Source organism: Nicotiana attenuata, chromosome 1, assembly GCF_001879085.1.
Source record: "Nicotiana attenuata strain UT chromosome 1, NIATTr2, whole genome shotgun sequence".
In the NCBI taxonomy this organism is placed as follows: Eukaryota; Viridiplantae; Streptophyta; class Magnoliopsida; order Solanales; family Solanaceae; genus Nicotiana; species Nicotiana attenuata.
In genome coordinates, this window is record NC_031989.1 from 4,527,788 (window position 1) to 4,551,388 (window position 23,601).

Genomic DNA, 23,601 nt, shown 5'->3' on the forward strand with positions numbered 1-23,601 from the left:
ATATGTATTTATTCGTTTGGTACATGCACTCTTTGCATACATCTTCTTGGTAAATACTTACCCACCCCGGGTGTTTACGCCAAACCAATAGATATATGACATGTGTCTTGCATATGGACTTCAATCATTTAACCAGAAAATTACATGCATCCTCATCTATTTATTGGTGTCATATATCTATTGGTTTGGTGTAAACACCCCGTGCGGGTAAGTATTTACCCACATTCTTCTCCTCTCAACTGCTGCCTACCAACATATTGAGCTGGTAGTTTGGCACAGTTTTAATAAATCCAAATCAATTGTCACATTTTCGTGTTAAATAAACTTGTTGCATTCGTGCCTATAAAACTGTGCAGAAATCAGGGAACTGCAATAATTTTATGCAACAATTGCATCGAATTTCACATGACAAAGACGGTAGAGATGTTTGAAAGTTTGGTGGTTATTGGATCAGCGTGTCTTTTTGTTTGTGGATAAGCAATTTGTAAATCCCAGATTTTTTTTTTTTAAAAAAGAAAAATTAGTCCAGTACAGAAAGTATTCTTCATTGGCTCAAGGAAAAATTACACCTCTAAATATATAATATGCCAAAGGGCCAAATATACCTCTATATTATGGGAAAATATTTAAATATACCTTTCGTTATACTTTAGATCCAAATATACCGATGCCGTAATACTATAGGTTTAAATATGCCCTTCTTCTGTTAAGTTTGTCCAAGGTGAACGTCCAATCCTACGTGTCACTAATATTTGATGAGGTGGATGCCACATGGCATGCCGCCTCAGCAGCTCCAATCCATATATAAAAGATTAAAATTTGAAATATAATATTATTCATGGTAGCGGTAAAGGTGGCAATAGTGGTGGAGGGGAATAAAATTTTAGTGGTGGAAAAAAATAGAAAGGAGGGGTAAAATGGGTTTTGGACATTGAGGTGGTAAGCCATGTGGCATCTCCCTGTGCCCGTAGGATTGGATGTTGAATTGGATGTTCACTTTGGACAAATTTAGCAAAAGAGAGGTATATTTGAACCAATAATATAACGACAGAGGTATATTTGAACTCAAAGTATTACAAGGAGTACATTTAAACTTTTTCTAATATTATAAGAGTATATTTGGCCATTTCCGAATATAATATAGAGCGTACCCTAATAAAAACACTCAAATGCTGTTCCATAGAGAAAAGGAAGAAAAATGCCAAATTATTCTTGGCACATAGTTCCAAATAGGTTAAGCACAATTGATTGAAGTTGAAGGGGGAATAGATGAGATTGAGATTGTACAAAGATGACGTGGAATAACAAGAACCATTTATAGTTGTCTGGTAGAATAAGTAGGTTCGTGGCTCTTAGAGTTGCCAAAGGAAAAAGCCAATTATAATCTGAGGTTATTGTTATGTCCCTTTGTGTGATTAGTCGTTGTTATTCAATAATAATACATTTTGAAATGATAGAAATCCTTTACTCTTAGGTAGAGAAATTTGTATTAATTTCTGATTCGAGTTCTGAAAATAAAAAATCTCTTAATGCAAAATAATTCCTCAGTCTATCCAACGTGAATTTGAATTTATTTGATTAATGAACTTTGAATATCACATGATTATAATAAATAGCACGGGCTAGTCAGTTTTCGAACTGGTTATTCAAAAATAGGTAATATTTGCCATCATCGAAAAATAGTCACTATTTTGCTGCAACACGGAAAGTTCGAGCATAATATATTGGAGATCGGTGCACCTGTGTATGAACTTCCAGCATATTATGCTGGAACTCCAACACGCGGAAAGTTTCAATATAATATACTGGAGAGCATCGGTGCTCCAATCTCCAGTATATTATGCTGGACCGGTATATTATACTGATACTCCAGTATATTATGCTGGAACTTCACTTTAATATACTGAAATTATACTGGAGTTCCAGTATAGTATACTGGAGCATTTTTTCGAATTTTGAACAGTGTTTTCGTTCAGATTTATCTTTACATGAAAAGTGACTAAATTTCGATTATTTTTGAAATTGAAAATATATTTGAATGACCACTTGTAAATCTGGCTATTTTTGAATTTATTCCGGTAATGATCTAACCTTATACTTAAAGCGAGCCGAGCCGGGCTCATGAGTCAGCTTGACATCGTTCCATGGTCTTAGGATTATGTGGAGATATTTCTGTTCAAATTTACTGACAAAGGTTAGCAGTCTGTAGAAGATATTTTGTGCATGTGATGTGGTCTCTACAATTAGGCACGAGTAAGATGACATGTCATGGATTACCTAAAATCTAAACACTATTCATTTCAAAAGATTATTCTATTCTACCTATCCATCCTACGCATCATTTAATTTCTTAGTTAAAATTTAAACAAAGAAAGCCACTTAAGCAATCAAAAAAAAAAGTGGTCAATAATAATTTCTTATAAACCTAAAGAATTCAGTATAGTAGAAACAAAACAAAATTATGAGGGAGAAAAAGTGCAGACAAAATGGACCCCAACGTACACTTGAGAGTCTGAGACCATATGTTCACATGGCTTTTAACATGAGAACAATAATTGGCTTTAATATTCTTTTTCCTTTTCACTTTTTTCTCTGATCTTTTGTTCATTAGTTTCTGCTTTTCTCCTTCAGCTAGGAAACATATATACTACGAATTATGAATCCATGCACTATGTTCTAGTCTCTTCAAATTCTGTCCTTACTGCTGGTGAGTTCATTTTTTAAGTGGTGTAGCTCAAGCTTCTGTCTTTTGACTCTCCTTTCATAATTATTTCCAAAGATGGTTTCTTTAGATGGATTTTTCTTGGTTTCTTTTGATGTTCTTGTTTTAGAGCTTGAATCATGGTTAATTCTTGAACTTTGTAGCAATTTAAATTTTCTGTTGTTGCATTTTGAAACTGTTTTAGCTGACAATTTCTTGTGGTTGTTTGTATGTATGTTTTCTCTAAAGAATATTTTGGGTGTTTAGATTTGGTCAACCTAGAGATGTATTGATCAAAATTGGATCTTTAGAAGTTGAGGTGATAATTTGTTCAATATGCAATTGGTCAGATTTGATGCCTCTATTTTTCTATTGATAGTTGTGTCAGTAAAATTAGAACTTCTAGTACTTTTTATTTTTGTATAATATTGGTCTGATAGAGCTTAAATGGAGCGACATGATCAGTGAGGATTCATATAGTTAACACCTACTTCCTTGGGAATGAGGCATAGTTGTTGACGTCGTTGTTACTTTTGTTGTTGTAGTATAATTGTCTTTCCATTGGAATTGAGTGTTAACACTATAATATTTTTTTTTTTTTTTTTGGGTAAGCACTATAAACTTCACTAGCATCCTACTAACAACAGTGAAAAGCATTATGTGCTTAGTATTTTCTGACCTAGGGCTGTTTTAATTCTCTTTCCTAGGTAAAGGAGACAACCTCTTGATGAAAGACTGAAGGGAAACTAATATTCTAGTAAGATTTAGAGCCAATTCACGATGTCCGATCGTGTTACACAATCGTATTCGGATTGTGATGGAAGAGCTGGGAAGTCTATGCATTCAGTTCAATCTGTTTGGATGGCGCATTGGACCAGAACAAGCTACAATGCTACGGCAGAAACACACAATCACGCGCCTAGTGCTAGCACAAACAAGGAAAATGATCGATATTCTAAGCCTTCCCAGTCAATTGTTAAACTGGAGACAGTGTCTAGGCTTTCTAAGTCCATCAAAAGATTAAGAGAATCTGAAACTCAAGCATTTGAAGTCGTTAACGAGACCCTCAGAACAAGTTCAAGAACCATTGCAAATGAAACTGTATGCTGTCGCAGCATTGTTGCATCGAAGCCTTTGCCTGATAATCCTATCCAGTATATAACTAGAGAAGGAGAAAAGACACGGAATCCATTCATAAGATCATTTCTAGCTGCAAAAGATGAAGTGCCAAGATTGGGAATGTTAGAGCCTGAACATTATAATTATCACAATAATTCAGCATCTTTGGTCTGTGAAGAGAAACTGAATGATCAACAAAAGTTACCACATCCTTTGCATGATATAGAGACAATGAGAATAAGCAATACTATGGAGCCTGTAACGGGACTAGCTGGATATTATCCCCGCATTTCTCAGACAACTCATAGTTTGTTAATCACAAAAAGAACAGATGCTAATCTGTTGGAAGGAAACAAAGTCGTTCGGAATTCTAGGATATGGAGTGAATTCAATGGGAAGAATGTAACGTTAAGTGATAATGATAGCCCATCTAAATCTTTTGGTCATTATAAGGGAGGAATGAAGCTTCAACTTTTAGACTGCTCCAAAGGCAGTGAAGGAAGAGAAAATATTGAAGACAGTAAACGTTCTAAAGTTGTGCTAAAGAATGAATCTTCAGCTGAAACTGATACTATGGACATGGATGTGTTTCAGCTGAAGAACCAGCTTTGTGGTATGTATTGTCTTTAGATCTTGAATTCTTGGTTAAAGCTACCTTGCATATCACTTCACTTATTTAAGTGGCTTAAATCTTCTTTACATTTTATTTCAATCATCATCTTGCTAAGGTGTTAACTGATCAACGATTTCTAATGCTTACTCGGAGTGATAGTTATCCTAAAAGAAAAAAAAGAGGCTTATAGCCTGTTTGGCCAAGCTTCTCCAAGCAAAAAACACGCTTTTTTACAAAGTTAAAGTGTTTGGCCAAGCTTTTTAAGGAAAAAAAGTGCTTTTGAGGAGAAGCAGAAATAGTTTTGGAGAAGCGGAAAAAAGTAGCTTCTCTCCAAAAGTACTTTTTTGAAAAACACTTACGAGAAAAGAAGTTTTTAAAAGCTTGGTCAAACACTACTTGCTTCTCAGAAGTGCTTTTCAAATAAATTCGCCAAACACAAACTGCTTCTCATCAGAAGTACTTTTCAAAAAAGCACATTTGAGTAAAGCACTTCTCGAAATAAGCTGATCTTTACAGCTTGGCCAGACATGCTATTAACCCGAGAGATACTGTTTAAATGTATGCATATTTTTACTCGTTTAATGAATCTGTCTTTCCTCTGAATGTTGCAGGTCCGAGTTCTTCCATAGTAAAGAAGGTAATCAAGAAGTTTCTTTAAATCTTCATAACTTCCCATCTTTTAACCAGGTTTTGAAGAGTGCATTTGCTTTATTGTTAGGTTCATAGTGATAACTGCTGTTGTATTTCTCTTCCTACCAGCTAGTTGCCAAGTATAATGTGAAAATTCAGGGAAATCAAGTAATAAAGTTAGTTCCAGACAACCGGTCATTGTATGATAAGTTTAAAACCAAACAAGTTCTTCAGTAAATAAGAAATGTTCTTGCTTGTGTTGCCGGTCTCAACCCCCTAAAAAAGTCAGAAACTGAGCAAATTTTCTGTAATCTTATAAGTGTATCTTGCACTTATAATATTACTGATGAGCACATATTTGCTTGTTTGACCTATAATCTAGAATCTTGATTCTAATAGCACGTTTGAGGGTTAAGTCTCTAGAGCAAGAAGCAGTATACCTCAATTTTGACCATTTGATATACCCTTGCAGGTGAATAAAATGGACCAAATTTCACCTCCTCGGTCTGCAACTGATTGCTCCAGGAAAGAAGCTGGACGCAAACGGTTCTACTTGGATATAAACTTGGAGCTGCCTGCTCCAACTGATAATGCGGAGCTAAGTTCTTCCAGAACTGAAAGTTTGGACTTGGATTTAATACTCGCCCATGCTGAACGGCCCACTTCATCAAGTACTGATTTCTGTCCTGAAGGGCTTTTTGGACAGGACCCTAGTAGTAGATGGGTTAAACGCCTGAAAGTGGGCGCTGGTTCTTTGGCTTTTGGTACTAAAAGCTCCAGCTTAATAGGGGAGTCATCGCATGAGAAAGCACACAAGTTCCTTAGCAAAATGACTAAAGCAACCATGACTAGCTCCCAACCAACATCTAGTAAACTTCACGGTAAAGAATTGATGGCTCACGAAAACTCTAGTCCCTCTTCTATGAACAGTATCAAGAAAGATCTGGAGTTTTTGACTTCACACTCTTGGATTCAAAGGTTGCTTCGTGATAGGGCTACCGCTGCACAAAAGAGTCGGGCCCAACCAGTGGTGGTTTGTGAGCCTCAAAGCTCAAAGTTGGAGATTGATGATTTCCAGAAGAAGCAGCTTCCGAGTCTTGGCGCCATGGCTCTCATGGGAAAGGCAATGAATGGTTTTCAGCCATGTGAATTTAACAGAAGAGGCCCTTTAGTTGTTTGGAACACCGGGAGTTTCTGAAAACTACCTAGTAGAAACAGATACCAGAGAGCTCTGGCGTTCATGTGCTCGAGTGACCAGGTGCATTTTGGAGCTTCAAGTAAATAGTTGGTGCTAGTAAGTACTTTGTCGTTTTTATTTTTATTTGGCTTCTGTAATTGCTTAGAAGGTGTTACTTTATATTCAAAATAATGATGAAAGCACCAGACATCTTGTTTCTTGAACAGGATACTCGCCTGGCTGCTTTCATCTGCATGTATACAAACTAGATACTGCAGTAATTACATGCCAAAGAGGTTTGGAGTTTTCTGTTATCGTGATTGGATTATGTGCAATCTTGATTGTTGTGGCTGAAACCGAGTTCTTGGGACAGTTGAACTACGCCAACTTTACTTTCCGGAGAACGCCAGTGGCTGACAGCTTGACTAGTGCTCCTCTATTCAGCTCGGACAGAGTATTTTGAGATTGAGGATTAACCTATAGGAAGCATAATCTGTTTGAGAAGTTTTTTTTCTCTTCCATATCCCTCTCTTATACTCCCTCCGTTCCAATTTATGTGAACCTGTCTGACTGGACACGGAGTTTAAGAAAAAATGAAGACTTTTGGAATTTGTGGTCCTAAACAAGTCAAAAAGGAGCCCAGAGTATTTGGGTGGTTATAAAAGCTTCTCATTAAGGGTAGAATTGTAAGTTTAAGCTAAATTGTTACCAAATTTAGAAAATGGTCATTCTTTTTTAAACGGACCAAAAAGTAAATAGGTTCACATAAACTGGAACAGAGGGAGCAATTGATTATGACTCTTGTTAAAGATTTGACTTTTCCTTTGTTTCCTTTTTCACCTGGTTTTGCAATGCCATGTATATCCAACTCAAATATTGCAGAAATTTGGTTGTTCAAGATTGCCAGTTCTCTTTTTGCATTTCTTACATGCTGACAGTAACTTGTGTTTTCTATCCTCATCTGATGCTAGATTGTAGTTTTTAAAACCAACATAAATTCTTGAATCTGTATTTCACACAGTCCAGGGGATAAGGAAAACATTATTGGTAAATGACCCCTGGTAATTTGGCTTTTGGAATTCGGAACAAATCCTAATTACATCACAATGGTCAACAAATATACTATGAGTCTATGATACTACACTGTCATTTTGGCTCAGAAGTACAATTTCAAGAAATGGCAAAACTATTCACTCTAGTAAATGCATCACTAGTAGTTCACATTTTGAAAGACCAGAATAAATCCTAATTACATTACAATGTCAACAGATATACTCGTGCAATACAAAGATAAATAAGGTATATCATGGCACAATTATTACAAGATTATCAATTAATATCTAAAGATTACAGTAAGCTTTCCATTACTTAAGTTCATTCACATTTGTTCTTTGAATGATTATGCGATAGAGCATCCATCACATTTTTTCTGCTACTCAATGTAGAAGTACATAAACTTTAAAGATGGGGCAAGTACAAATAGTTCCAAATGCTTAGAGAATAGGTACACGATAAGAGATACATCGTAAGATATTCTTTTAACGTAGAGTTTTTTACAGTAGTAGAAGTTTAGGTTGAGTAATAACCATTATACTTCAGAATACTACACCTATAACAGTGATCTTACATATATTTGACTCTTACAACATGAACTAGGCATCTAGAGGTGCAGGTTCAGTTTTATTTTAGACGAGTGCCTCGATTATACTTCCTCTTTTTACATGAGCACAGAAATCTTCCTTCACTGAGTCAGCTGCTGAATTTGGTTGGTTGTGTTGGGAGATAGGTCACCCTTGTTCTTCTTCAGGTCCAGATTTTGATTTCCATGAATCTCTAGTATACCAACAAGAGATGCTTCTCATATTCATATGACAGTTCCATCTTTAATTGTAGCTTTCTCTGCTACAATTGTTAATCCTGCCCTTATGTAGAATCCTTCCTCCGGTCTATCTGCTTCTTGAACACCCTGAGTTCGAAAGTAAACAACAGCAGTGAGAGTGTAACTCTAAAAATATCGCTCAATCAATCAATTATGCCTCAATACACCAAAGGCCTCAGGGATATAAGTCCTTTATATGTTCCGCTCTGTAACTCCAATATTCTATCCCTCCGGGGTAGGGGTAAGGTCTGCGTACACTCTACCCTCCCCAGACCCTACTTGTGGGATTTTACTGGGTTGTTGTTGCTCTTTCTGTAACTCCAATATATCTTTAATAATTGAAATTTGATAATTAAGACGCATATTAGCTATGTAGCTCGGGCTCGGGTACATATCCGGTACGGTTACATGGAAGAATCAGATACGGCTACATCAAACCTTTTTGCTAATTTTAAGTGTATTTTGAAGAATCTGAGCTAAGTACCCCCACCCTTATCGCGTATGTTGGACAAATGAAGGATCCGCACAACATAGTATAAAAGAAGGTCCACGGTAAATGGGAAAAAGCTTACATCTTTATTCATGATCACAACATCCTTTCCTATCTTTGCATTCTTGTCAATGATACAATTCCTGTATGAAGAAAACCACGATCAAATTGTAAGAACTTTTAGTGTCATGTAAGTCTCCTGAAATAATCAGTGTTAAATTCAATGTCCATTTACCTTATTTTTGTGTTTTCTCCAATTCCAATTGGTACTTTCCCCTCTGCTAGCAGAGACGCAATCTCAGATTCTGTTTGGTAATAGTCTGCTCCCATCATTAGAGTATCCTGAAATGGGAGTAAAACCAGTGTTTGAGGTCCATACCGTACAAGAAAATGTACAAGAAAGAAGGGTGCATTTTGCATGAATGAAAATAAATGCATATGTTAAGGTACATGCAAACCTTCAGTTCAACACCACAATCTAAGCGCGATCTTTCACCCACTATGGAGTGATCAACTGAACATTCGCGCAAGAAACACCCATGTGAGATTATGGCATCCTTAATCTGAAAACCAGCAAAAGAAATATATCAGAATCTAGAAAAGAACTGTTAATGCAAAACACTTGCTCTATTTATCCACTTACCTTGCAGTTGTCGATCTTGGTTGGTGGAAGGAACCTAGGAGATGTGTAAAAAGGTGTTTTTGGATCGTAAAATTCAAACTTTGGAGACTGCAATGAAAAATCAATGAGTTGTATTATGCACTGATGTAAAATCACCTAAGTCATTCCATATGATGAGTATAAAGGGGAATTTGCAAACATGCCTCTGCAGTGAGGGCCAAGTTAGCATCATAAAAAGATTTTATTGTTCCAATGTCCTCCCAGTAGTCTCTGAATATGTATGCCTGAAAAGATATCATAAATTAGGTAAAACTACAGCTAAGTTTTCAGTTGCTTAACCAGTGAACTCGTACGCGAATATAATTTCAATAGGAAGATCCAAGATCCTTTACTTGAACATTGTGCTCATTTATAGCTGCTGGTAAAATTTCAGAGCCAAAATCATTAGCTGTAGGATATCTCCATTTCAGAAGCTTCAACAATACATCTGTCTTGAATACATAAACCCCCATTGATGCGATATAAGGGGATCTCTTCGCTTCTTGTGGAGATAATCCAATGAGAGTAGTATCTACTTGCTGCAGCGCGAAAAAAGAAAAAAGAACAGTAATCAGGTCAAGTCTCATGAACAGTATATGAATTGAATTATCTAGGAGAACCAGTCTGAATGTTGAATTAGATAACTTGGCATTACTAAATTGAATTTGCCTTTCTTTTGTTTTCTGAATCTCGCATTCTCATAAAAGGATGGGTTTAGGTTCCAATCAAATGATCATATCCTGTTAAACTTATGCTGGTTGATTTAACACTGACATGTATAAAGAAATCAGCACAGTTCATAAAAGAAAAGAGTTCAACTATCTACCATTGCTTTTAGATCAAAACCTTTTGGTTTCTCAGCAAACTGGACAACTCTGCCTCTACTGTCAATTTTGACCAGCCCGAAATCTGATGCCCGGCTGAAAAATATAAAGCTTAATCTCAGCTTAACGCAATCACAATAAGGTATAAAGAAAAGTTGTGATTACCTAAATAAATGTATACTTTCTCCCTCTTACTTTGGTCACTCAATTCACTGAACGTGAAAGAACCATATATAGCTAGTTGCATATTAGTAACGAAGAAATATCAGTTCAGAAGAATTTATACAGACCTGTCCCCAGCTGGTGCGCATGAAAGTGTAATATCAGAATTCCGGTCAATATGGTTCTGTTTGAAGATCGGAGACAGTCAGAAACTTTTTCTTAAAAAAGAAAACAAAGAACGAGGAGCGCATTGGTAGTTGAAGTGGACATACCTGCACCAAATCCATATAATCCATCCTATAAAGATGATCCCCAGATAAAATAAGGATATTATCAACATCTTTGTTCTTGGCATCCTGCAATAATTGTTGCAATTCTAATCACAAAAGTACTAGTACAAAATACTCCATAACTAATTCAAGAAGCAATAAAGAAAGTTGAACTTCCCCCATAAATTATATCAGGTCAACAGAAGAGTAGTGGTGGATTAGTGTCCTCAAAAGTTTTAGAGACTAACCTCAAAAACCCATATAAATTGTCTAACAGCATCTGCAGTTCCTTGAAACCATTTTTTCCCAGTTTCTCCAGGTGTCTGAGTTGCAGCCAACACCTGCTTTATGAAGGAATTCATTTTCAGTCAGTAAAACAAACCAAGAAAACAGAAAAAACAAAAGAACAAATCATCCGAAATTGTTACATCGCCGCAGATTTTGTTTGAACAAATCAGTTGAAGGAAAAGAAGCTCAATTGTGATATCTAGAAAACCTAAAAAACAAACATGGAACTCTAATACAGGTTCTTTCAGGAATTTCATAAATACAGTCTCCAACCTCAACAAATCCATCTCCAAAGCTCACACCATTGCCAAAATATGTTCGAGCAATATGACGATTCAAGGGAGCAGAATTGTACTGGGTCAGCACAAATATCTTGTTAATACCACTGTTGATACAGTTGCTCATTGGGATATCTATTAGCCTGTAGCATCCTCCAACCGGTACCTGATGTCATGTGGCACAAAATATCAGAATTTTCAAGAGAATGACCGATACAGATAACACCAACTTGCGATCTTGTACAACTATTCTCCATCTATTTCTAATCGATCTGTTTAAGATATAAATCAACAAATAATATAACATGAAAAATCCTAGCACATCCTAAGAACAATAAAAACATGAAATATATACAGATGGTCCAATTTCCCCTTAATAAACTTCAGAACAATAAATTCAACACAAGAGAGAGACAACTAGGAAGAAATATCAGAGATTTTACCAGGACATTAAGTCATCTAAAATATAAGTAAATTGATGGGCTGCAAATATAGATATCTTACAGCAGGGGTTGCAGTTCTACTTGTAAGCGGGAATAACTTGGTCCCTGCACCTCCTCCTAGTATGACTGAAGCCACATTCTTTGGATTTGCCCGTCGTCTGTCAAAACGTGGTGCCTCTACAGTCTACACAGATCCAGCAAACATTCACAATCAGAGGCTGATGAAGCTTATATATTGTAAGCTCAACCGAACACAGTATTTTCGACATGAACCAAAATATATCGTAAAAAACCAGTCCTAAAACTTCAACAAATATTATTAACAACACATATTTTCAAAAGTACAGTGAGTTCAACACTAAAAATCTTAAATGTTGGATCCGCCTCCATTCACAACACATATTTATATCACACATATCAACTTGTTTCAACATGAAACCCAAATATATAGCAAAAAACTACTAAAATTTCAACAAATATTAAATAAATTTGGAACCCATTTAAATCTTGGATCCACCCCCATTCACAATATAGTTCATATCACCTATCTCAACTTATTTCCAAATCTACAACACTACTGTGGCATTAGTTGAAGCAAGACATGTCCCAAAGAATAAAAAGAAATGATTTTTACCAAAGTCTCTTTGTCATTTTCTGTAGTGATAACAGAGAAAGCAACCCCAGGTTTGATCTTGCTTTCCTTCTTCTCAAGTTTCAAACTTTTCGACAAATTATTAACCCTGAGATTATTGTTGTTTAAACTCCCTCTAATCTGCTCCCCCAAAAACTCCTTGTCACCATTTTCAAAGCCAACTTTGCTCGCTCTCCTCAAATGGGCAGTTGATTTCAAAGCCATACAGCAAGTATCCATATCAGTTGATTACACTTCTGCACCAAATCAAGAAAATCAGCAACCCCAAAAAAATATGATTATCAATGAGATCCAAATCAAGTAGAACTATTCTAATCACAATAAAGCGGGAGACTGTAGCTAATTTTTAAGCAACCAAGAAAAGTATAAAATACATAAAGAAAATATCACTAATTAAAAAAATGGTCAGTGACCCAAAACCCAAGCTAGCTATAATATGCTTAGTACTAGTACTTCAAAGCATTACAATAACATTTCAATAATAAGAACATTTATTATCCTCCATTAGGACTCATTAAGTTCCATAATATAGCATTAAAAGCTTAATAAAATAAGAAAATGAAAAGACTAGACTTTGAACCTGGACACAGATGATAATGGATATTGCAGGATTAAAGGGTCAAGACAAGAGTGTGAGAGAAGCTCAGATCATAGAAGTAACCAAACACCAAAAGGAAAATGAAAATTCCTAGTAGAATCTTGAAAAGTAAGAAGAAATTTAGCAAATGGGAAGTAGAAGAAGATCTATAAGTGAAGAAATGGAGGAAGCATTTGGAATCACAAGTTCCCGAGTGATCAAGTTGGAGTGATGGCGTAATGGCAATGGCGGTCAGCTTTATTGAGCTCTCACGAGAAACCTTGCAATCTTTCTATTTATACTGCTTTCTTGAAAAATTTATGTATGTATTATAGAATGTGTATAACCATGTTTAATCAGTGTATAATCTATGTATACCAGCTAGAAAAAATAAATAATGAAATTGACCGGCTATTTGTATAAAGATCTCATTTTACAATGCATGTCATTTTAAATACATCACACCAAACAGTCAAACGAATTAATGTTTATCATACTATAAATGTGTATGTAACATATATATATACTAATAGAGTATAAAATATTTATATTATCAATGCAATTTAACTAGTTATAGTATGTCATTATTTTATTTTCAGATTACTATATTAGACTGATATGACAAATCCCCCCACCCCCCACCCCCCTATTTATTGTTATAAGTTAACGTTATCAGATGATATAAAAACTAATATACTACAAGTGTACGGTAAAACTTTATAAATTTATACGTAATGATATCGTAATAACTTGATTATGTCAAATTTTGCAAGACTATGAGTACATAGAACTTAGACTATTTTTAAAATAAGTCACTGAAAACTAGACTTGAAAAGTAGTGCATATGTGATCTTCCAAGATTATTTGGCAGGAATCACTAAAGGATGTGGTGTAGTGGATGAGACCGCTCTTCCCATAATCAGAGGTCTCGAGTTTGAGCTGGGTATGTAAAAATCATTGGTAGGAAACGCTTACCCCTTATGGGGCCCTACACGACGCGAATCAGGATATAGTCAGGCCTTAAAGTGGGTACCGAATACCGGGTGGGAAACAAAAAAAAATATTTAGCAGGAGACCGTAGTACATGTGTATACGCTCTACCATGATATGGACAATAGAGACCCATTACAGCCCAAACACTTGTCTTTTCGATGCTATTGCTAAATCACTATATGAGTTGCAAAAATAGTAAAATCTGCACATGAAATCTGCACATATGTTTGTCTTTTGGTTAGGAAAATCAAGTTGATTTCCCACCTACGGCTCAGATCTTTGTTATCAAAATTTTGGTGGGGTCCAAGTTAAACATTATTCAGTTGCAGATTAGCTGACAATCCTAGTCCAAAATCTTCAGCAACTTGTGTTGATAATGCTATTCATTATTGTCTAGATTTTCCTCTGTTCAGAAAGTAAATTGACATTAATATGATGTTAATGTCTTTTTCTTATTGAAATCTTACCACTATCCACCAATATGGAGCACCTCAAAATCTTTTCTCATCTTGCACAAATCTTGCATTTTAGGACAAAATATTGGTTGCCCTATTAACTCGAATTTTTTTCCCGAAAGATTGGGTGTTTAAGTGGGCGTTTGGACATAAAGAATTGTAAAATTCCAAAAAAGTGAAAAAAAAATTTCAAAGTGAAAATGGTATTTGAAAATTAGAGTTGTGTTTGGACATGAATATAATTTTGGGTTGTTTTAAATTTTTGTAAGTGATCTGAGTGAAAATTTTGAAAATTTCAAATTGTCGAAAAATCCCAAAATTTATCTTCAAGTGAAAATTGAAAATTTTATGACCAAACACTGATTTCGAAAAAAATAAAATTTTTTCGAAAAAAAATGAAAAAATTCTTATGTCCAAACGGGCTCTAAGTTTTGCACTTAGTTGTCAATGAAGCATGTGAAAATAATTAAACCATGTTTATATATATGTATATATCAACTAGAAAGGAAATAAAAATATTAGGTAATTTCTTTTCATCTGTCTAGACGTTGATGGGAGGTAATAGATATGTAGTGGAATGCATCCAAGTTGACTCGAACCACTGTTAAAGAAAGGAAATTAAATAAAGGAAACTAGGTATTTGTTGAATTAGAAGCCATTAAAGAGAAACAAAAATAAAAAAATATTAAGATTGCAAGCACTAAAGATTAAGTAGGAGAGGTTTGTCGAGGAGGCAGTGAGACAGTCCACGTTACAGGTTACTTACATAATTGAATGTTTAATTGTAAAAAAGTGCTTGTCTTCTTTCATAATTTGGGAGATTCCATCATTGTCTGCATGGTTTTCATATTTATGTGTCTGTCACTTATGCTATATTCATAAATTAAAGCTTATCAACTAAATAGAGTACTTTTTGGTATTCCTGCTACTTAGAAGTAAAGTGATCCTCTACGTAAAGAAGTGGAGTATTTACATTAGTCGCTTGACGCTGCTTGGTCAGAAAATTTTACTAAATAAATTATTTACATAATTAAAAGTTAGAAACAAATACGAATAAATAAAATAAAGTGACATCACTTAACACAAATAATTGTGCTAACTCTTTTGGTCAGGCGCCACAGTTTTCCAGTATAGGTCGTAGACTTGATGCTCAGAAGCTACATTTATCATTTCGAATTTTTTGTGAACTTAAGTGAATACGAATATTAAACATCAGGCGAGAAAGAAAAAAGAAAGCTAATTTTTGTCATCATATCATTTATAAGAAGTACCAATGCCATCAACACGTACATATTATTGCAGGGCCCGTATGATATATTCACGAGAAACATATGTTCACACCCTTCCTAACAATTTGAATATTCCTAAAAACAAAACTTAATTCATTCTTTTCATATTTACTCCTTGGGACTTAGTGTTCATATGCGAAATTGGTATCAGTCTTTACCCAACAACATACTATGTAGTAATTAAATTGTCATTTGGTTGCCCCGTGTAAGAAGAATAATCTCAGCATAAAATTTCGCATAACTAATGCAATATTGGTTTGTAGCATAAAATTCTCGATTGTATCTGCACGACTATATACAACACTCAATTTTAATAGCATATGAAATAAGAAGACTTCTTATAAGCAATATCCGCACAAGTAAAGGAGACAACCTAACGCATATTTTATGCTGTTAAGTAGGGGTGTCAATGGTTCGGTTCGGTCGACTATTTTATAAAATTTATATCATATTAATTTTTTGGTTATTCTATTATGTATAACCAAATTAGACTTTTTGAAACCGCCCCAATCATGTTGGTTTCTCTTCAATATTACTACAGTTCGGCTAATTTTCGGTATTTTTTCAGTGTCATGTAAAAGTCACTAGTAGAAGTAGAATGCAATAACATACGTACTTTTATAGGACTTAGCGAAGCTTTTTAGACATTTTGGCTGTTTAAAGGGTGATGAATTAGGAAAACATGAAAGATATATAGCCGGAGTATAGATCCATCAACTATTCTACAACATCATAAAAGAAACGAAGCAAAGAAAAAAAATATTAATCACACGAGTGGAAAGATATTAACCAAGTTGGAACTCAAGAATAAAGTCTATAGAATAAATATTAGGAAACATATTCAATAGATTGTAATTTGCTACTCATAATCGCTAGAATACTTTGTGTCTTACTAGTGAATATGCTGGAAATAATTTAGTTTCAGTAGGAGTAACATAATAAGTTTGGGAAGTAGAATTTTGAGTTTAATTACTTGTTGGCTTGTAACCGTTTTCATAATTCCAAGGCCCAAGGTAAAATTTAATGCTTTATTATTTTTAAACGTAATATATAAATATATTTTCCACATGTGAATTTATTCAGTATGATTCGGTATTTTTTCGGTTTATTTTCGTAAAATAAAAAGATCATCCTAATTATCTATACGGTTATAGATTTACATAAAAACATATAATTTTATTAAAGAAAATCTAAATATCAGTTCGATACAATACAGTTCAATCGGTTTTTAAATATTCATTGACGGGGACTGCGAAGAGCCTAATACAATCTAGACTTTTATTTATTTATTGCAAAAACATCTCAGCTTCTACAACGATAAGACATATATATATATATTAGACGCAGACTTATGGAAAACAAAAAAGAAGAAATTGCAGATGAATCAAACAACGGTTGAGAATTGATTTCTACAATCTTAACATTCATTACCTAACTGGAAACCTACGAACGGTTCATATAAAAAGAAGCCCATTGATGAGTCCCTATCATTTGGAACTTTTTATTTTTTTTATTTCCCACTGGTATTCAGTACCCATATTGGTATCCGATTAATTAAATTATGCTGAATAATAACATGACGACTGTATATTTAGAACTCGAACTCGAAATATTTTATTAAGAATAAAGAAGTATTTATTATTCCACCTCAATTTTACAGACTATCATTGCAAAAAAGGACCATTTGTACAATTTGTTGTTGGGACCCTTTTTCTCAATAAACCAATCCCAGTCCCTCCCAGGTGTCAGCCCATTTCATCGTTCATCAATGAACTATAATTCATCCTCTCTTTTTCTTTTTTCTTTTTTCTTTTTGAAAAAATGACGCTGTATAGCCGCTATAAAAATAACAGCCAAAAAAATGTATAAAATTTGTATATTTTTTGTATATATATAAATTGTGTATGTTATATACAAAAATTATACAACTACCAAATGTAAATAGTTTCTGACGTGGGCTAAAAGTGATAATACTCTTTTTTTTTTTTAAAATGTATATATTTACTAAAGGAGTAGGATAAATTGAGTGTTAGCCACGAGGTCACTTAATGGTATTCCATAACACTCTGATTTACCGTCATTGAACTATTTGAGAACTAAAATTAGACGTTTCATCATTCTTTTTGGAAGTTTGCTAGACTTAAAGCATGTTAATACTTTTTTTTTACCGGTCCTCATCGATTCACCTTTTGTCGGAAATATCGCAGCTATTTTACAAGAAGTATCGACCAGCATGATTATAGAGACAAAATAAAACATTTAAATTGAAATGAAAAGAATATAATCTCTTCAATGTATTATAAAAAATCAAATACTTTCATTTTTATTGTTTTCCTATTCGCACTTCGATTTGACATTTCCCCGAAGATATTATGGTGCCAAATAATTTTCACTAGAAAGGGAGATTGATGATAGGCTATAATAGTATATTTTAGTCGCTTATTACACTCGAATTTACTGCACTTTAATTGAGTTTGCGCTTTAATCGCTAGTGTTTTGCACTAATTGTGTGTTTTATGCCTTGTAGGTGTGATTCCGAGCTATATAGATGTTATGGAATGAAATTTAAGTGATTTGAAGCTTTGAAGTCTGAGTAAAAGCTCAAGGAATTAAGCCGGGATCGTGTTCGGGGGTCAAATTTGATAATTAAGTACGAACGAAGACTTGAGGAGGCATATTGCGCACTGTCTAGTAAAATAGACATACCTTTTTGCTCAGAACTCCATTTGAGCTCCACAATATATGGTTGGAAAGCTAACTCAAAGGGCTACAACTTTCATGTTTTACGTTTTTCCAAATTCCAAATGGAACAGGATGAAAAACCATTTTGCCGCGACCGTGGCAGAACCGCAGTGGAAGGCAGTTTCTGAAGAATGAAGAATCCGCGAGGGCGTTTGGCCGCGGTTCCACCGCGATCGCGGTGAAACCGCGGTGGGAAGCGTAAATTTCAGGGGCTAAAGTGTAAAACATGGGATTTTAAGTCCTAAACCCTATATAAAACAAAGGAGGCCGGCCTAGAACAAGAAGGGGGACATATTTTGGACACAAATTAGACCTAAGGAGGCGGAGAGACACTACTTTAGGGTTAGACAACACCCTTGGAGGCAAGAACACATTGGGAGCAAGGCGGAGAATTCTTCTACGAGTTTTTCCTTCCTCTTTCTATTTTTCATTGTTGGTTATGACTTTTAGTACTGTAGTTTTACATACTATTATGAATAGTTAGTTTATTATCTAGAGTTTTGATAGAACCTTTTGTAGGATAAATTCTTGTTATGTTTTTATATAATTGAGCCATAGCTTTTCTCTATTTGTTCAACTACGTTTATATTGTGGTTGATTGAAAAGCTCGCAATTAGCTGTGCCTATTTAGTATGCATAACTCGGGAGAGAGTGCATATTTAGGTAGTTGTTGAACAACACCACTCCCAAAGTATATGAGGGATCAATAACCAAGGGTTTAAAGGTGGGATTAGGGATAACGAAGCCTTGGGTGCGATCTGAAGTGAGCTGTATTAAAAGCCAGCTAGCGTAGCTCGGGAGAGTGCGTCTAGTAAATTGTCGTAATTACTCGGGAGAGATTTACGGTAATAAGAGTGCTCATGATCGGTAGAGAATACTTAGGCGAAATTATAGAAGACATAGCGGGAAGGATTCCGACAATAGGGGAAATCATAACTCTAGACCTCCTTAATCTTTTCTCTAGCCCTCAATATCTTTAGTTGTTAATTTACTATTTTAATTTGTTAGTTAAGTAGTTAAACACAAGAATCTTAATATCTATAAGTTAGGAATTGTTCAAGCTTGTCTTCTTGGTGATAGTGAACAGTTGTAGCTAAACCTTAGTTCTCTGTGGGATTCGACTCCGGACTTGTAAACCGGATTATATTTGCAACGACCGCATTGTCCTTTTTATAAGGCATAGTTGGGCGTGATCAACATGCTTTAAAACCTGAGGTCTTCAGGCTGGAAAGTGCTTCGATTGTTTCGATCGGACACCTGTACATAGGTTAGTGTAAGATGTAAAATAAAAAGGGAGACGATTATAACTTAGAGGTGATGGCGCTTCGAGCCCCAATGTTTCATCAATCGTTTGCTCCGAGGAGGCGGCACGGTCCTTTATTTGTTTATTCGGGTGTAGCCGAGAATGTATCTCGTGATTGCTATTTCCCTGTTTGCTTATCTTTTAGCTCCTTCGATGTCAAAGGCGTCACTACCGGTGCCACATCGTGTACCGCGAACATTTCTTTTGCTGCATGTTGTTCCCCCTACACGGTTTTTATTCCGTCCTTTATCGAAAATTTCATCATTTGATGAAGAGTTGATGGTACTGCTCTCATGCAGTGTATCCATGGCCTTTCGAGTAAGGCATTGTATCTCATGTCTCCTTCGATGACATGAAACTTGGCATTTTGGGTTGTGCCTGCCACGTTCACCGGGAGGGTGATCTCCCCTTTCGTCGTCTCGCTCGCCATGTTGAATCCATTGAGGACTCGAGAAGCGGGCACGATTTGGTAGAGTATTCCGAGCTGCTCCACCACCCTCGACCTTATAATGTTGGCCGAGCTACCTGGATCCACAAGTACACGTTTAATTTGAAATGTATTCATAAGAAAAGAGATTACCAATGCGTCGTTATAAGGCTGAGACAGGGTCTCAACGTCCTCGTCGCTGAACGTGAGAGCGTCCTCGGGTACGTAACCCCGAGTTCGCTTTTCCCTGGTGATGGATATTTTTGTTCGTTTGACAATGGGTTCCTGTGGGATGTCGACTCCCCCAACAATCATGTGGATGACATGTTGTGGTTTTTTTGTTTCATTTTTCCTGTTCGCCTCTCTTTCCCATAATTAATTTTTGGCTCTATCGCTGAGAAACTCTCGGAGATGCCCTTTGCTGATCAGTCGGGCTACTTCTTCTCGGAGTTGTCTACAATCTTCGGTCCTATGATCGTGTGTGCCGTGAAACTCGCACACCAGGTTGGGGTTCCTTTGTGACGGATCTAATTGTACGTGCTTTGGCCACCTGGTTTCCCTGATTTTACCGATGGTAGAGACGATGTCTAAAACATCAATGTTGAAGTTGTATTCGGGCAATCGGGGTGCCTCCGTCGGTCCTGTATGTCTGTCAAATCCGGCTCTTCTCATGAGTCCCCGAGGATTCTGACCTTGGTCTGTCCTTCGATCATTTTGGGGTATGTTACGCCTTGGGGCGTTCCTTCGATCTTCAGTGTAAGGTTGATACCTTTCCTTGTTTGGCCTTGGTTCATTTGCCAAGAGCCTGTTAGGATATACTGAGCCCGAGGGGGCTCCCAGTTGGTCGTCCTCGACCCTAATCTTCGATAGATATAGGTTGTGGACATCCGACCAAGTCACGGCGGGATATTCTATCAAGTTCTGCTTTAGTTTCTTTGAAGCTATCGAGCTTCGTTCGTTCAAACCTTGAGTGAAGGCCTGCACTGCCCAGTCATCGAAAACTGGTGGTAATTCCATTCGCTCCATTTGGAAACGAGATACAAACTCCGGCAGCATCTCGTTTTCTCTTTGTTTGATCTTGAAGACGTTGGATTTTCTTGTAGCGACTTTAATGGCACCAGCGTATGCCTGTATGAAAGAATCTGCCAGCATGGCAAATGAATCTATTGAATTCGGGGCTAGGCTGTGATACCACATCATGGCCCCTTTTGAAAGTGCTTCTCCGAATTTCATCAATAGGACGGATTCAATTCCGTCGTCCCTCATGTCATTCCCCTTTACAGCACAAGTGTATGCAGTGATGTGCTCGTTGGGGTCCGAGGTTCCGTTGTATTTCGGGAGATCAGACATTATGAATTTCTTCGGAATGGGCTTTGGAGCGGCGTTTGACGGGAATGGATTTTGTACAAATTTCTTTGAATCTACACCCTTTAGGATCGGGGGTGCGCCTGTGATCTGATCGACCCTTGAATTGTAGGTCTCCACCTTTTTGTCATTGGCTTCTACCTTCTTGTTGCTCGATTTAATCCTCTTCTTGAGGTCCTCGAGCATCTTTATGATAGCAGGATAGGCTGCTGACCCGTTGTTGCTTGATCTTTCTGGTATTTGTTCGGCTCGAGGAACCGCCTCCGGTGCTGCTGTGCTTGGAGTTTTTTGGTGGCTTTGCAGTTGAGCAATTACAAGTTATTGTGCCTACAACATCTCAAAAATGACGTGAAGGCTAACCTCTCGTTCTTCCCGAGCTGGGGGTTTTTGAGCTTCTTGTTGGTTCTCTTGGCGTATACTCCTGTCGGTATGGGAGCTTATATCGACGTGTTGGGTGTTGCGCGAGACCACGTCCACGGGAATTGGTTCTGGTGCATCCTCAGGGTTTCGCAGTGGTACACCAATACATGGAACAACTACACCATTCTCTCCATGGTCCTTAGGACCGTTGTTCTCATGTGCATTCACCGAGTTTGACATTTTGACCTGAAATCAAAGATTCTTTGGACAAGAAAAGGCGTGAAAGATAACTTGCGATATGTAGTAAACCAGCAAGAAAACAATCACTATTATTTTTAGCCCCACGGTGGGCGCCAAACTGTTTACCTTGAAAATGGTAATTACAATTAGATTTGATTTTGTGGTTCTAAAAATACGTGATTTATTTTTATGCTAGTTGTTAGGCAGTAGATGCTAAGTGTAAGACTAGAAAATGAGATAAGAACTTGAAGATGGTGTATCGAGCAAACCGAGTGGCTGAGGATCGGGGCCTCGAGCTGGCTGATACGGGGCCTCGAGGTCGAGCTAGGCGTTAGGCTCTGAATAGTCAGTGGAGGGCTAACAATTCTAAGGGCCTTGATGAGGGCCTTTTATGATCAATGATGAGCAACAAATGAAGAACAATCGATGAAATACAATAAATGAAAGCAATAAATGTAACTAACAATATCAAAGGAGAGTATGTTTAAAATAGAGAGCAGAGAATGTTCTTGTTCTTGTATTCAGTGTTGTGTGTTATATCCCTTACAAAATGACAATGATCCCTTTTATATATGACGGGGAATCCCAACGTGGTACAAACACATTTATTACAAAGATACGTGGCTGATACAACCATTTAATGCCACGGTACGGGCTTGTACTAGCCTAATAGACTTGGTCAGCTTTTATCGCGTGCTTGGGGGACTTCCCGTTTTACCATCATAACCACCGACTTGTACTGCCCGAGGTCGAGCGCTGAGAACCCTCGGGGTCGAACCTCGAGCTGAGCCTCGAGCTTCTTAGATACATGCTTATGAAGCGTCATAGTGGCCATAAAGTCGGACCCTCTAATTTTCACCGTATCATTGATATGCGTGAATGTAAGATGATTACAAATGGTTAAGACCCTCTTTATATAGTAGAGGAATCCTATTTACGGTATAATTCTAATTACAGAAGGAAATCTCATGATTAGCTAAACAACCGCCCTTGATTTGATATGTTCCGAGATTTCCGCCGTGATTCTCGACCAGTCACGGAGATCTCGCCTTTCCGTTATTATGCTATCTTCGATCTTGCTCGATGTCTATCCCGTTCGATCTCGATCATTACTGATCTCGGTCTCGATAGGTACTTCGAATCCCGATCTCGGTACCTTATCCTCGTGTTTCGAATCTGATATGCTATGGTTCCGATCCTCGATCCATCCCCCGGTGTTGGTTAATCAGTAAAATCGGGTGGGCCCGGTTTTAGCCGTATATAGTATCAAACAGTCATTTTCTGGGTTTTTTCCCAAATTAAATTGCTTAATTTCACCAAATTGGAGTTTATGAATTATGAACTTATTTATCCCATAGTTCGTTATTACATCAAGGTTGTTGTTAGGGGGGAGGGGGAGAGTGGGGGTTTAAGGGGAAAGGGGAATTACGCTAGTGATGGGGCTGTGGGAGGCAGAGAGCTCACCACCAAGTGAGCTAGCCCTCGACCCCACCTATAACTCCTTTTAGTTGCTAGATTCGCAACTTAATAGTTATACATATTAAATATAACTACTGGGTCTAAGCACAAGCTATTACATTTGTCCGAATACACATAATATTGTAACTCTGCCCCTGGCGACCGGAACTAACGACCTTTTTGCTGAGCGACCCATCAAAACTAAT

The 23,601-nt window shown here is 36.7% G+C and overlaps 2 protein-coding genes across 6 annotated transcripts; one reads left to right on the forward strand and one right to left on the reverse strand.

The window, feature by feature from the left end:
* On the forward strand, positions 2,452-6,761 carry LOC109226942 (F-box protein At2g16365-like). Of its 4 annotated transcripts, none has more exons than XR_002068217.1 (5): positions 2,452-2,707; positions 3,409-4,433; positions 5,045-5,070; positions 5,536-6,357; positions 6,614-6,761. XR_002068217.1 is itself a non-coding variant. In XM_019391926.1 (4 exons), exons 2-4 carry the CDS (start codon positions 3,482-3,484, stop codon positions 6,259-6,261), a joined length of 1,704 nt encoding a protein of 567 aa, XP_019247471.1. In that variant the 5' UTR covers positions 2,452-2,707; positions 3,409-3,481; the 3' UTR covers positions 6,262-6,561. The 4 variants fall into 4 exon arrangements, 1 of the variants encoding a protein (XP_019247471.1); XR_002068214.1 differs by lacking the exon at positions 6,614-6,761 and adding an exon at positions 6,468-6,565; XR_002068211.1 differs by lacking the exon at positions 6,614-6,761 and adding an exon at positions 6,448-6,561.
* Positions 7,708-13,050, reverse strand: LOC109227102 (glucose-1-phosphate adenylyltransferase large subunit 1). 2 transcript variants are annotated; one of them, XM_019392157.1, is made up of 15 exons: positions 12,767-13,050; positions 12,169-12,422; positions 11,596-11,718; positions 11,087-11,257; positions 10,774-10,869; positions 10,529-10,612; positions 10,385-10,440; positions 10,097-10,190; positions 9,624-9,809; positions 9,435-9,515; positions 9,253-9,339; positions 9,068-9,172; positions 8,845-8,951; positions 8,692-8,752; positions 7,708-8,206 (listed from the first exon to the last, which is right to left on the reverse strand). In XM_019392157.1, exons 2-15 carry the CDS (start codon positions 12,403-12,405, stop codon positions 8,105-8,107), a joined length of 1,590 nt encoding a protein of 529 aa, XP_019247702.1. In that variant the 5' UTR covers positions 12,406-12,422; positions 12,767-13,050; the 3' UTR covers positions 7,708-8,104. The 2 variants fall into 2 exon arrangements, with proteins under 2 accessions (XP_019247702.1, XP_019247783.1); XM_019392238.1 differs by having other exon boundaries at positions 10,774-10,866; positions 12,767-13,049.